General features: G+C 39.6%; 1 protein-coding gene across 4 annotated transcripts; it reads right to left on the bottom strand.

The window, feature by feature from the left end:
* Nucleotides 1-2,204: 2,204 nt before the first annotated feature.
* Nucleotides 2,205-15,734, bottom strand: Cep164 (centrosomal protein 164). Of its 4 annotated transcripts, XM_022837261.2 has the most exons (9): nucleotides 15,340-15,734; nucleotides 14,949-15,053; nucleotides 11,793-11,927; nucleotides 10,255-10,415; nucleotides 9,663-9,950; nucleotides 9,220-9,518; nucleotides 7,232-7,408; nucleotides 6,229-6,542; nucleotides 2,205-3,319 (listed from the first exon to the last, which is right to left on the bottom strand). In XM_022837261.2, coding segments are annotated over exons 1-9 (1,491 nt in total). In that variant the 5' UTR covers nucleotides 15,350-15,734; the 3' UTR covers nucleotides 2,205-3,317. The 4 variants fall into 4 exon arrangements, with proteins under 4 accessions (XP_022692996.1, XP_022692993.1, XP_022692994.1 ...); XM_022837258.2 differs by having other exon boundaries at nucleotides 2,205-6,542; XM_022837259.2 differs by having other exon boundaries at nucleotides 2,205-6,542; nucleotides 7,232-7,405.
* Between the last annotated feature and the right edge of the window lie 244 nt (nucleotides 15,735-15,978).

Here is a 15,978-nt window from a genome sequence, read left to right as displayed (position 1 = left end):
TGTAGCAACAAATAATGGCACAAGCGTAAACGCACGATATAACTTCTACGCGACCAAGCAGCAGGTGGACGGGGAGCGGGACCGTTGACACGCGGTCAACCAGCTAAGCGCACTATTACATTGCTGTACTGCAACCTTCAGATTAAGCTAGACTGGTTAATAGTGCGATCCTATTTCTTTCATCTTGTCAGATCACAGCATCGCAGCTCAGTCACGAATGAAGGAAACAATCCATAGGGAGAATCTGAGTGAAAATGCCCTACGGTGGGAGGGGAAATTCACATATTCGAGTAAATGACAGACTAACTATTGATTATAAAGTAAAGAAACAAGAACACCGGGGGATGACATTTACCGACGATAAGTGCTCCTTGATCATTACGAAGCTACACACATATCATCTGGTTCTGTATACGCTCTGTAGATGTGAAACAGCGCTGTTGAACGTTTCGTGACAAAACGAATAGGTGGCAAACGAGCCAAAGTCTCAATGTTTTCCCGTAAACGCGAACCGTTTTCCGTCGATTGAAAGAACTGCTTGGCCCTTATTAAGACTCAACCCACCGAACTACTACTCTTTTGCCTAGTATCAGTCTCTTCATCGACGAATTATTGTAATATAGTCTTCGTGTTCTTTCAAACATAACACCGGCTTTTTTTTAAAACGAGCATAATTCAACTGGCCTTTTTCTAATAACACATACTCCTGCTGTCCTGCTATGTATTGGCTCACGCGAGGCAATCGACACTGTTAAGTTGTCGTGGCTGTCGATATAATTAAGTTCTGATTGCTGGTTAAGAATGAGACTGCGTGGATGACAATCTGAGGCAAGCAGCGGTTTAATACGCGTCATTGTGTCAATAAAGACGGTCCCACATAATACACTATAACTGAGCTTCATCAAGAAATGAGCCGACGTAGGAGCAAAATGTTTTTCTGTTCTATGTAAGAAATGAGAAAATGACGCTTAGGCACATATAATAGCAATGCTTCTCTACCGTCAGCCAACTTCCAAAGCGAAAGCTACTGTTATTTTCGATAGTAAATGAAGCTTTATTAGATGAATACTCTAGTTATAGGCTTACTTCTATTTTTTGTTACTTCTATGCCATTATTTTACGACTATTAGCTACTGCGAGATGCACTAATCTCGTTAGGTGGAAATTCAGGGTATTGTCCCGCATCGCTTTGACAAAGAACTATTATAGTGTTCTTTTGAAAGAAGCGTGCGGAATTTTAATAAGTTTTAAATTATATTCGACGCGCGAAAGGATTCCTATACGTCATTTTGATAATTACGTGCAGGCACTAGTCATATACACTTTAGATTATCTAATTTCGCACGGTTCACAAGTTCTTTTCGATTTAAAAACTTCCTTTCGGCTAACGTTCAGCCAAAAGTGCCTCGCAGTTTCTGGCGCTAGAAAAAGGTATAGCATCGACGAGATGCGAGCGTCTGATTTCTTAGCCGCGCGTCCCTACATGTTTGGCCGAAGTTAATACCGTTTCGCCCTCTTCTAGGAAACATCTCTTTCCTCCTTATGAAGCCTCTAACGACCTGATATTTCACATTGTAGCAAGTTCCTCTATGTCATTTGCATGACATCAAATGAGCTTCAGGTGATTTCTTTCTTCCTTCGCTTTTTCCGTCCTCATCCCATTTTCTCAAGGGGACCGCACCTCACCAGGTCTGAGCGTGTAGACGAGTTACAAGAAGGACATCTAAAAATATTTTGAACGCGCAACTCATGTCGCTCTTAATACTAGATGGCAACCGCGAAAAACGGAATGAAGCAGCAACATTTCCTCCATCACTGTAGAAAACTGCTCTTGATAAGAACAGCCTTTTAGGGACGCAGGCCACCGCAAGGGCTGAAAAGTCACCACAGCATCCACAAGACTTTACGGTTCGAGTTTTACGTCTGATATCGCCTAGGCATTCCATCAAACGGCCCGCTGGCTCCCAGCACAAAACGAAGCCTGTTTGTCTGTGCCCTGGCTCGAACCTGGACGAGAGTGTGTTGTTCCTAGGACACTTAGAAGTCGCTCATTGTAGACATAAATTTTTCTTAAATTTAATATGGCCTTACGACGTCCATTCATCAAAGCCAACGTTAGCTAGAGCTGGTCAATTCTCAACAATGACAATTACATGTATTGTATTGGAAACTATTACCGATGGAATAGAAATAACACATGTATATCATAGGTGACCGTGAATTTATTTCATTGTTTAATTCGTTATAACTTAGCACTCCATATCAAGTACTTGTACGTGACCTACTCTATATAGTTTTAAATGAAAAAATCGTTTTTGGTAAACAGATACGTTATTGTAGGCTCATTGAATTATCTCATCGAATCTAGGATCATTATTGTTGCTCATAATTACTTCTAAGTATATATGCTTTACGGAAATGCATCAGAGACATTGTATGACCACCATTTTAAGATTAAATTTCTGCTCAGCCGTTATCTCTCATTATTTTCTATCAATATATATATATATATTTTTACAATGGGAAAATGACATTTATTATATTTATGGGTTAGCAAAGTTGAAAGTTTACAGGTTGGCATCAAATCAGAATTTAATTGCCAACTACAAACTTACTATTCAATTTCACTGTAGTCAAATTGCCGGTGAATGGTATTCACAACATTAACGTGGTAGCCGTTTGTATTTGTCGACTGTAAAAGGACAGAAGCTTATCGCGTTTAGTGGACCTTGTGGGGATTGTCGGAAAGGGAAGCTACATCATTCAGGACACACCTAGATATAAGTAAATGCATTTTACTATCCGTTTAAAAGAAAAAGAAAAAAAGCCATGTCAAACGAGGGAACAGTCCTTGATGCGTCCACGGACAATATAATCTACAAATACGGTATCCAGGCGTTTAATAACATTGTTATTTAAATTATTCTCTCATAATTGTCAATTTATTAGGATCTTTGTAAACTTTTTCGTCAAAAGGCATGAAGGCATCAATGCCCCTCAGATTGGTGGAGTCGACCGTTTCAACTGGGTCTTAGTGTGGGAGAAGTAGTCCAGTGATATCTTCGAAAATGTAGAAAGAGAACATATTAATACAGTAGAAGAAACTCGTGAGAGACTGCTAGTGAAAATATCATCGTAATCTTGTATCCAGCAAAAAAAAACATCCTCAATGTTTCCAGCAAAAGGGCCGTGGAAATTGGAAAAAAAATGTCAAAGTACCTTTACTCAATGTTTATTTGAATCTAAATTATTAATGCATTTCGAAGGACAGTGACAATTAGAGACCGTTAAGTTTGGCAGTCGGTATATCCTTGCAATCCTGAAAACAGTAGTAGCTTAAGTAAGTATCGAACAGGACACATATAAAGAGCTTAGATGGATACAAAATTATAATAATAATAATAAAGGAAATTGCTTCTACACCATTGATCATTTACATATATGTAACAATTGATTCGAGTAGTGCGCTTGGATAATTATTATCTGTACTTTCGAGGAGTGCAGTAAATAAAATAAGATCGCACATGCCCAGTCTAATACACCCAGCCACCCGCCCACACGTAGCTATGCATACATCAGTGTACAGATAAGACTCTAGCATTGGCGCCATTTCTTCAAGTACCTATGCCAAGCGCTGGTTCCTGCGATAATAAAGTGATACAACCGGGTCAATAACGTTAACCGTAAAATGCTCCTACAGTCGCTCCATTTGCACCTCACTAGTCGCAACTTCCACCGGAATATCCCATTATACAACCTCAAACAAACCATGAAAAACAAAGGAAACCTCGTAAAAATTCTATGATTATCTGAGTAGACCAGCAGTTAGCTTAGTTAGTAACTTTAAGGGATAACCTTGAAATTCAGTAGCGGTAAAACGTATTGGGAACGAGTGAAACTGACGAAAACATCGCTAATGAATGTCACTATTAAGAACATACACACACGTTATGGGAAAATTTCGTTGATGATATGAATGCTACAATGTAGTTAGGGCAATTAACACCAAGTTAGAAAGGTAATTGAGGTAAACTTTCTGCGCTTCTTTTTGGTTCCAGAACTTCTGCGCGGAGAATGATCCAAATATTGACGAGATCTTACGTTGCCCCTCCCACTAAATTAGCAGACCAAGTTCTTTAGAGAAATATTTAAATTACTACACCCCTCTTTAGCTACACCAATTTCGAACCAATTTTAGAGGAAATATTATAACCTATCTTCTAGATATATGAAAAAATCGTACGTTCTGTGGAAGCTTTATATATGTATATGTGCCACATGTATGATAGTCGTCTCCGATGTCGTTGAGCAACTTATTAAGATCGCCTTGTAACTTGTCAGTGTTTTCTTTAGTTACTAGGAAGGTTAAGTTGTCCAGGGAATTGTCTTATTTATCATGACCTGATCTTAAAAATAATTGATAACCATTTGAACATTCTATCTTGTGCACCTGCGCAAGACTACAGAAGTGCCTGAAATTATGCAATGGAACTTACCTATTTGTTGAAAATTCAATGGAAAGGCGACATTAAGTCGTTAATGTATTATTGCTTCTTCGTTTGGCTAAGCGCTAGCCATTAGATAATAACGAAAACAAAAACAAAAATAAAGGTCCGCCCTGTACATTAAATTTATCGGAGGTACGAGTTGTAGAGCTGCGTCGTATCAATTGTTAGCTCAATGAGAATATGTAATGTTTACAATAGACTTTAATATATTTAACGGCGTTCATAATAACAAGTGTGAGTTTTCTAGTAAGAATCTTGAGGGAAACAGTGATTGCTCTTCATTTGTATGACTCTGTTCCTATTATTGATACATGAGTGATTCATTGAAATGGAAGTCCACATTGCGTCTTTAGCGGGTCCACAGGCAAACGATTTGTTATTTTTTTGCTAAATCAAGAGAAATAATAGCTCTCTTAGTAGCCACTTCATATCGATAAACGGTACTTCTTTAGTTACGTTTACTTGCATATCAATTTACCCGAATATTTGCCTAAGTATATGCAGATAGCGGTATTTATATATGTCTCACTATTAAGCTTTTCAGAATTATGAACGTATATAATCTATATATATATATATATATATATATATATGCATATTGCAAAGCAGCATATATCTTTCCCCGTATAGATTGTTTTTGCAATGTTGGCCTATTCCCGATTGAACAAGTTTCGCGGACTCGCACTTTTTACCACGCTTAAACCTCTTTGGTTGATTAGCTGAATTAGCTTCATGCACTGTGTCCTAGTCCTTGTTGTTGTTGCATTTATTAAGCAAACGTTAATCGCCCTTTAACATTAGTTCGGTATGGTAGTTCGTACGTTGGCGCGTGTGACACAAGTATTATATCTATTTAAGAGTTACCTGGGTCCGACAGACCACGACTTGCCCTTCTGATCAGCACAACGGTTACATAGGGTACACAGTTTAACCCAACGGCTAGAAAATCCAGTGCGTTAACTTGCACTTGTAATAGGCTTTAGTGATCTTAACGCGTGTGCCTGCCCACGGGGAAACAACAAAAAAACGGATCTTTCTGATAGTCCGCTTATGTGAGCGGTCAGCACCCATTTTAGGCCATGGTAAAACACCAACTAAACGCAGGGACGGAAAAATTCCTTCGTAAAGTGGTAAATCAAGCAATTTTACATTATTAAGTCAATCTGAATAGTGTTGTACAGTTATTGCAATCAGAACGATGATGTCTGCTTTCATCATCAGCGTCACGTGAACATACAAGTTCCCTTTCATCTTCAGGCAAATCACACCTAACAATGCTCAACAACTAGCAAAATTTGTTCGATCGATATTGACACAATCCTGATTTTCACTTCTCTCGCCTTCGACGTCTTCTACGCACAAGGGAAAATGGAGCGGTATATATCTTCTATGTACTGCAATATTCATTCATTAAGATTCAACTGACAGACAGCCTAATAATACATTACGGGCCACTAGTAAACCTTCAATGGCATTGATCCTTCGCCTTCACCCTCGCTTCAAATCTTTCAAATATCTCGTCAGTTTTTCGATTCCAGTGAGTTCCTGACGCGCCATTATTCGCAGATGAGATACGAAAGATTTCACGCGATCTATAAGGTCGATTCGGTACGTCATAGACGTCATACATCATAAACGATGTGGCTACTCGTGAAATTCGACGTCGTCAAGCCGAGCATTGCTGATATTTATTACTTAATTGCAAGCTGCTTAAGCTTACATTCATTGATTCCACAGCGAAGTTTAACTAGGCGCCGAACCCACTCTTCCTGTGAAGTCATTTGTTGAGGGCCAGCTCCAGACGGAGCCACGACTCTCGATGGACCTTCACTTAAAGAGGCGGGTAGCGACCCAATGGGGCCTACGGGATGAACATTGGACACGTTTGACATATGGGGTGGAACCAGTGGTGGCGGTGCCCCGTGATGATTCGCTGACGACCGAAAGTCTCGCGGGGGCTCGGGCAATGGGTTGCTTGTCTGAATTGGGTAGCTTGGCAGAGGCGGCATATTGTGACTACTTTGAAGCAACTCGCTGCAATGGAATAAATAGACACAACGAAAAATCAAATGTCATTTCAGAAGGAACGAATCCACCTTCAATTCCGTCCATTTTGCCTATTTGTTATTTGCTTTCAGGAGAACACCACGGATACCTGTACTAATATTTTGAAAGTTTTCAGTAAGATCAAGCTCGCAGAAGGCAACGCTCCGACACGGTAGATTTTCGTAAACATTTATCTATTTTTTGCAAGAAATATTTATCGCAAGTGTCGTTCCGATACATGTTCTGATGCAGTGTATAGTTTGCTCTAAAACTGTGTACGATTTCGAACTATAGGTATCCTCTCGACGCTGTATGTGTTAATTACGATATCAAAAAAATACGAGGCGATCGTCGGAATATATATATATATATATATAGACGAAATGGACTCTTTCAGTATCTGGGTCTTTGAGTCAAAAGTGAATCTTGTGACGTGAGAGGCGGCGCTGTCAATACCAGCGAGAAGGCTCATCATAGTATCATGCCTATGTGAGGCGAGTAGAATTAAAGTATTGCTCGCAGGCATATTTTGAATCGTGTGAGCTGTGTTCTATTCTAATTCAAACCTTTATTCTTTAACTTAATAAGTCTGCCTCAAATTTGACTTCAGCCACCGATGCTACTTCTATATAAGATAGGAAACGAATATGAGATTCAACTAAATCGTGTATACTAACGCAGCGATTGGTGGATCCTCAATAAGTTCTTGAACCGCTTTCAAAGCGATTTCATGATGTCGTTGTCTAAGTTGGTCGACTCTCTCGCTGATTCGAAGTAGATCGTCGTGAGATACTCTGGCTTCATGTTCCTGCTTTGTCGTAGGCAAAGTCGAATAAGCCAAAAGTGGAGAACTACTTTGGTGCGATTGCAAAGTAATGAAAGCATAGGGCAACGATAAAAAGGTGATAACAAAGACGGTTAAATTAGTTGTAGAAGACAACGAAAATTATCGTCTTATAGTGAGAATAGGGAATCATGCTTTCAGAAGTGTGCTAGTAATACTACGGCTAAACACATGTATGTATATATTAAGCTGTTTGTTACAAGCGAATCCGGCGGATTTTAAAACTGAATATCCTTTAAATTGCACGTAACTAGCAGACAAACTTTGACTGGTAAATATTCCAGTGTTCTGGAAACTGGTGAGTGAAAAACCCGTTGAGTTTAGTCCAGAAGAAATGAGTTCAAAAGGAAATACATCTTTTAGTTTCGAACGCCAGCGCTTAGTGGCGAAGTTTTTGTTCGTCGAAGGTCACAGCGTTACGAAATTTCATCAAAGGCCGACAAAGATATTAGACAAGGGGGCCTTAAATGTGAATCGCACAATCGCTTCAAGGACGAAATTTAAATGTTGAAGATTATTTGGCAGCTGACCAGGTGTAGGCACCCAAAGGACAAGACCACACTCAAAATTGTTATAATCAAAAAGGCATTTTAGGAAAGCGAAAGAAGGCGGTCTAAGGGTCCCGTCGGCCAAAAATTGGTGTTTTACATGTAACACGTTACAGCATGGTCACCAAATACCAGTAAAAAATAGGTTCCGCGTGAATTAACTCTAGGCCAGTTGAAATAGATGATGTATTCCGCGTCCAATTTATATAACTCTAAGCAACGAAGTATCAACCTAAAGCATATGGTTGCCACGGGCGAGGTATAGCTCAGTCTCAATCGCGAGTCGAAAGGTACCTGGCGAGAAAATGCCGTCGCCCTGAAGAAAAATCAAGTTTAATCGCAGTGTCGAATAGGGTAGGACTAGAAAATTATTGGCAATGACATCCCCTACTATAGGGTACTCGCTGACAATAATAAATAAGAAATAATAAATAAAACAATGAATTTTCCAGCTATTTCGAGTTTCTTAGGAGACTTGTGGATCGTTCGCATGGCAATAGGGAGTGCGCCAGACCCACGTCAGCCAGCTTATTCTCTCGATCTAAGTACAGAAGATTACAAGGCTTTCCAGGCTCTAAAAAGCGACCAGTGTGTAAGTGCAGGCCAGTATTGATTTACTTCTAGAAGCCATATATAGGGCCATATACATATAAAAGTGTAAATAGTAGTTGTATGATTGTTCAGATACTGGCTGGCAAAGCGATAGGACAAGTGTGCAAAAAACAAAAAAAGAGTATCTCTGACACATATACAATATTTTACATCTAAACAATATTTTAAGCCTGGCCAGATTAAAATTTATTAAATTTCAAGGTCCGTCGGATTTGTTTGTAACAGCCTATTATATATACATAAAAAAAAAAAAAAAAAAAAAACTATGTAACATAGAGTACAAATAATTTATTCTGTTTCATCTAATGACTATTCTATCCTGATGCGAATGCCGTTTATGCTATTAAAATTAGTTATTAAAATTTAGTATCTCTTATTATCTCAACTTACATGAAATACGCTAACAACTATGATGGTTCGCTCGTCATCATGGACGAACGTCAGAAGCTAAAGTTCTGATGCTCGTATTTACTTCGTGACCTTCTTCTGTAGGTAACACGGTTTAGGAAAACGATTATGGCGAAACAAGTACTTAACAACCGTCAATGCTGTGAGAGGAGCATAAGGACAACCCGCTTAATTTCAATAAGTTATTACTAGTGTCCGGAACAAAATGATAACTTTCGCGTCTGTTAGTGTGTTGTATCTGTCACGTATTTACCAGGTGGTAGTGGCTGATGAGAGGAAAGTTTTTCTATTGCCGATGTTGGCACGTGGCTGTGCCTTCGGTGGCGATGGTTGGGTAGGAACGGCCATGCCTCCCATGGAGACATCTGTCTGAGAGGCACTATGCGCCCGCAACGGCGTAGAAAAGCCGAGCGAACTGAGGCCCTTTGTTCCCAGCGGTAGTTCGCTTTGCGGTGAAAACTTAATCCGCTCGCGTATAAACTGGTATTTACGGACCTCATTTTTAAGCTTGTTCAGCTCGGCCATCAAGTGCTTCTTCTGCAAGGTTAACTCCTGTAATGTTATGGGTCATATTTGAAGTGTTACAATGACGTTCCTAAAGTAAACTGTTAATGCTGCATATCGATTTATGTAACTAGTACAGGCATGGTTATTGCTCGTACTAAACAGAAGCAACCATAAATGAATGTGAAATACCTTGATGACACAGGCTTCCTCCCTGATTTTGACTGTTGACGTCTGATTCTCCGAAGCGATTTCGCTAGTAGCACCCGTTCGTTTGGAGCCGTCATCTTGATTAGTTTCACAGACCGGACTATGTCCGCCAAGTCCACCTGGCGATTTACGGTTTAGACCTGAAGGACATGAGCGACTTCGGCTTCGTTGTGAAGCTGTGCGTCGTCGTAGGGACATATGGAAGACGCTATCAGATTCCTTAGCGGACATCGCCGCAGAAAGTGGAGGGACGTCGTCCAAAGACGACATCTACATTAATACGTTTAAAAAAATTGTAATTAAAGCGAATATCAGTCTGGTTGTCTTACTATAACTAATTTATTTAATTTCACATAAATTTTTGCGTTTTCTAGCCACCTTAATGCTTGCTGATATATTCACTGCAGGGAAAATAGTCCGCACTTTAGGTGGATCAACTTATTCCCCATGTTCTATATAACCAGTAGCAATATAATGCAATAATACAACAAATAAAGTAGATAAGTTAATTTGGAGCCATAATATCTTTCGTAGAAAACGTTAATTTGAATTTAAGGACAAAAAACGCTCGTACCAGAGAAGTACCGCTGTCCTCAGAATTCCTTTGCTGACGCTGACTTGTAGCTTTCGTCACCATTTTGAATCTCTCCTGTTTTACGAACATCTTGTAGTAAGCATCCAACGGGTGCTCCCAGCATGATTCCGCAGTTACCGTATTGTAGTAGTATACTCGAGCTGAAATCATGTTGAAAATTTTGCGTGGCAATGCCAGTAGATTGAACCTGAGTTAAGCAAATTGTCCGGTTAAGAACAACAGATGAGTAAACTTATCTGACGTATGACTTATAGGCTTACACGTGACGTATATATATATATTTTTTCGAAAATATCTATTGAGTAGGTGCCGACATTACGATAAGCAAAACTTACGTCGTCTATAAGTAAACAAAAATCTCTTTTAAAGTAAAGAAAGGCACACGCCAAACATAAATGTTTCGAAGGCAATAAAAAATAGATCACAACTTCATAGTTGAATAAGCAAACACAAACCTAAATTTTCGTTAGAATTACACTTCCTAACCCCAAAATTAGTTTCAGATTCTTTTTTACTATAAAAAAATAAGATCTACGTTCCGCCATTTTTTGTTTGCGTGAACTTTGTAATCTGGGTGCAGTGCGAAGCACCTGAAACACCAGTCTAAAACGTTCAGCTGTAAAGCGAGTGTTTAGTCTATGAGCGGCTGCCAAGATGAACACCAAATCACAGGGTACTCACTAGTCAATGAAATTTTTATAAACTGACATGGGTTTAAAGAATTAATACCTGTATGGAGGATCGCTCTGTTTCAGGGACATTGCTAAATACAACAGAGTGTGGTACATTGTGACAGCATCGATTCAATGTGATGGAACAGACTAAGGCCATGCTTAGGTCATGCTGCCAGATAGACAGTGTGCTTATGCACAGAGTTACCTTAATCTAAGAGTAAGACGCCCGACTTCTGAATGCTATCGAATAGATCCACTCTAAGGATAAAGCGATAACGAAAGAAAGCCTGCTGGATACGTAGAACGGGGACATATTTACTATGTCATATGCATAGGCAGGCCAGACTGTGGTATCATCAAGCGGCGCCTTAATTATTTCTTGGTTTTCAGCAGCTTCAGCTAACTGCACTCGTAAAGCAATTATAACAGTGAAAAATGAAAGCGTTTAAAAACAAGCAGGCATAAGCTACGAAGAACTTAAAGGACAGCCTCGTTAGTTCAAAGTCCTCGAACACACATTTAACCAAACAGTACTTTCTGTATTTAGCTTGAAAAAGAAAAATGCAAGTGCTTATTCTTCATTTCAGCGACCATGGCGGCGCGTAGTAAATGGATGGGTATACAGAAAGAAACTCATTAATGCTCTAGGACCCCCCGAGAATTTACCTCTGGTTGCGCTTTCTATAATAGTAGCAAACGGACAGATGCACAGCTAAAATCGCAAGTGTTTCCACGCGAAGGAAGTCAGTAAATTCAGTCGGTCACACTGTAAAGTCAACGTACGGCTTAACGTATCGGAAAAGTTTGCTTAAGGATATGAAAAAGCCGTTCGTATGTTCTCACCCGGATCAGCAGTCGTGTCTTCCACAGGCAGCCACGGAGGTGGTACGGCTGCCGTAAGAGCGCATCGGGCGATCCAAAGAAGATCCTCTTCAGCGGGCAAACGTATGCCAATATGGTCTGCAAACGTCCGGACGTCTGAAAAGTTGTTAAGAAAATAGCAAAACAGTAAACGGCTTTAGAAACACGGACCCACGTCAAACAAACCCACCACAGCAAAAGACGAAGCAGGTGAGCCTCTACATATATGCATAAACTATCTGCATAGCGATTTGCTAGCATAGTGTCTTTGTTGTCACTGGGAAGTTCACAGTGATCAGCACACGTATATTCTCGACCATGCTGAAAGCGGACAACATGTCTTAAAGAATACCATGTTTGAGACAGTATAGTCTCGCTAGTAAGTTGGCTACTGGGCACACAAACATCATGTTTCAGTCATTTAACTAAGTTTTAATTAGAGTTGATTACAAGACCCTTTATAAAAACCTAGTGAGCAACGCATTTTAACAAACTACAAGGATGCTTGGTAACCACGGTGGGCATCGCGATTTTAAACGTTTTATACGGTCTTATTTAAAACCATGCATAATGAAGCTTTCTACTCTTGTCGGCAAATCGGAGCCATAGGTAAGTTGCCATCGATACTAAAACTGAAAAACGGCTTTAACTAAATAGCATTTTTCTCACTTAAATCGTTTACTTTATAGATATATATTGTTTTTAAGATTACGTTGAGATGAAGAACAAAAATGCTTGGAAGTACGTGGCACTGAAACATTTTCACATACAGTGTGCGAGCTACAAAAGTATAGGCTAGCTTTCAAATAAATGGGAGATGGAGGCAGATCTATTGATTTCTTGGTCAGTGAGAGAGTTCGATCGCGATTTGGCCATTCTCGATCTTTCCCGTTCCTATCCGGAGTTTTTGTTTTGAGAAAACAGAAGAAATGGGTAAATTATAGTTTAATCATTCCGGTTGGAGATCTTTACAGGATTTTCATTGTAAATGAGTGGCTTTATACCGAACAAAGTCGAGACAAGATCTACTTATCTCCTATGAATTTCCAAAGGCTTGTGTTATTTTCTGTTTTCAGTTTTGTTCTATCTGGTCAGGTTTTCCTTCCCTAAAATTCACTAGTTATAGGAATTTTTTTCTGGCCGAGTCAAAGTGATTTGGGATTAACTAAAGCTTTAAGTATACTTTTAGATTAAATAAGTTGACTGAGCCAGTTTTGTGTATAAGGTAAGAATGAACGAATATGCCATACAGATTGATTGATTGATAGATCACTGAAACCTTATTCTGAAGCTCAATTTTACTGAAGTTAAGGTATTGCATGTGCAGGCGAACTCATATAACATCCTTAACAAGTCTATGGATGAGTTATTACATAAGATATTGTAGAAATACTTTGATGAAAAAAATAAGGTTGTGTTGCTTTGAACGAAAGTATTTTGCCGCCTGTCGAAAGGTTCCTTCGAACTTTTCGGCACGAAACGTCTTACACAATGGTTGGAGTCAATTCGACTACGATGATAGGTTATCCAGTCTCAGAAAACAAATACAGGTGTAGCATAGTGCCCACCTGCTCGCCTCGATAACTCTTGGTCCTTTACGCGATGACTGCACTGCCTGTCATCATGTAAAAAGTGCACATCCTCCACGTACTGAAGTGATACCGACAAATACTATCAGACTAAAGCAATTTATCGGCTCGAACGAGACCATCTTCAGTTCAATAAGAATAAGATCTACAAGTTTTAATCAGTTGCCTGATCTACTCATAAGTAACTATTAAACACACTAGTTGCGCTGAAACTCAAAATGATAGTTGTAACAGCCTTGCCAAAATATATATATATGGTAATATTTAGCGTAATGTTACATTGAATCCAAATTATTTTATAATTTTAACGGATAATGCAACGATAGTTGAGGGCGCTGTGCTTCGACGCAACAAAGGAAAGCCTTCTAGAGGTCGCCGTCATTTAGAATAGTTTATTCGAAACTTGAAGTGTGGTTAGTACATGTATCTGAGCCTGCGTCAAGGCTATATTTTCACTTCGTAGGTTCAGCCCGCTACAGTGAAACGTCTATGCTAACTTTCAGTAATTTCCAAGCGCTTAAACGGTAGTAGTCCCACGATACATTCAGCAGCACTTACCCGTTCTAAGTTTTTACTTATTGTAAAAAAAAAAAACTAGAACACGCTTTATTTTGCTCGTCAATCTTGTTGTTACTAGTTATTATATATAACTAATTGCCGAAGACATGTCTTATGACTGTCGACCGTAGTCTCAACCGTAGGTGTCTTTTGCCATCTAGTGTAGTGCGCTCTGAATCACACGATAACTGAGGAGTTATTAATGTTATCTATGAATGCCGTTAATGGATCAAAGTAGCCTGTCTAAGATCTCATATCTTGTCGCTTCCAATAGCAATTAGTTTCAAGGTTTTTTTTTTGCTACGGCAGGCCAATCAAAGGACATGGGATAGTGTTAATTTATTCGCTATTGGGTCTAGAGCGATAATAGGGCTATTAAATCACGTTATTGTATATAGTGCCTGCCTTTTTACGATATAATTGTCCTTGCTATACTTCATCCTTTAATTATTTATTTTATTACGAACGGAATTATATTTAAATTGTTTGTATAAAATGCTTCAGCTTTGTAATATCATAATATAGTATACGACATTGAACGTTTTTTTCATATCACCACGATAAACTCTTAATTGAAATCCACGATTCAAAATATGCCAGAGCACTTATCCATCTAATACTAGCATAACTACTCTCGACCTGCAAGGCTGTTCAGATGTATAGTTAGGATCAGATCGAATTTTTTTTTTTACTGATCAGGTGGTTTTTGTCATTGAACTAATGATATAGAGCGAACAACGACAAATAACTAATTCCCACTGAAAAACGTGTTTGCAGTAATTCAAAGACGAAGAGCACCGGCGCTCAAAAATAGCTGCATACATATGGTCGATTTTTTCTAACCGTAAATTGCCCTTCGCTGATATAATATAGAATATGTTTATAAAAAAAACTTCGCTGTGTATGTTTGTTGAGAATGGCTAAAGGAAGCAAACGCAAACAATTTGTTTGTTCGGTACCCCAAGTGTTATTGCTGTAGAATTGTGCCTACCTTCATCGCATGGAGGCTCGTCATCTTTAGCTACCTCCTTAAGTAAACGCGCCGTCCGACGTACAACGCTTGTGATTGACATGGCCTTTGTAGGACACGTCTCACCTAAAAAGGCAAGCGACACTGCTGGATAACTCACGGGTCGATGACCTCCTTCTAAATAATCACACCTTGCCAATTATACAGGTTGATGCTACAGTTGGCAGAATGATGCACACATTAAAATAAATATTGGCTGACGGGTCCGTCAGACCTTTAATAACGATCTTCTAATTCTAAGCACTGCCTTCCGCACACTATGCGGCCTGGCTGATGTTGCTGCGACTGCTTCAAAAAGCCAGAGCTTCAGAACGACTAATCGATACATTGATAGTACTACACAATTGCACACCTAGGGTCATGTCCCGTAGTCCATTTTGGAATTGCTACGTCAGCTCTTTCAATGTACCCTCAATAAGTGAATGTTTGATTTCTGGATCACACGAGAAACAGTCTTATTGTGCAACATTGAGCTTGTCCGTTGAGAGTTGAACTTGTTAAGGGTCCTTAAGGATGCAATGCAGTAATAAAGCATCAGGGTTTTAGCGGTCTATTATACGCAATGCAACGTAAAGGGTTACGCGCGACTTGAGCAGAACTCGTGGAGACTTGCTGTCTGGGGTCTGGGCAATGTTGATATTCTAAGGACCAAGCGTCGGGCTCTTAGCAAACCAGTGCGAAGCGCTATGTAGTTGGATTGCTCCTATACGAGCTGCTGTTGTGTTTTGGATGTGTACTTTTGGGTGAGGTCGGTCGCCATCTTGTCTGCCTCGACACCCCCACCCAGACCCGCAAGGCACACTCTCGCTCCTACCAAACCCTAGGCTTCCCCACTATAAATACTACGCCTAAGTACACTGCCCGTACTATTTCAGGTGTGCGAAAAACGGGCTCCACTTAAGGAGGCATTTAGCTTGCACAGTGCCGATAATTGTCATAGCCATTAACCTCACTGGCAGGGTCTACTGAGATAAGCAGTTACTCCGAAAAT

This window comes from Varroa jacobsoni, unplaced genomic scaffold, assembly GCF_002532875.2.
Source record: "Varroa jacobsoni isolate VJ856 unplaced genomic scaffold, vjacob_1.0 scaffold_698, whole genome shotgun sequence".
Classification (NCBI taxonomy): domain Eukaryota; kingdom Metazoa; phylum Arthropoda; class Arachnida; order Mesostigmata; family Varroidae; genus Varroa; species Varroa jacobsoni.
This window is presented reverse-complemented; position numbering and strand designations above follow the sequence as displayed.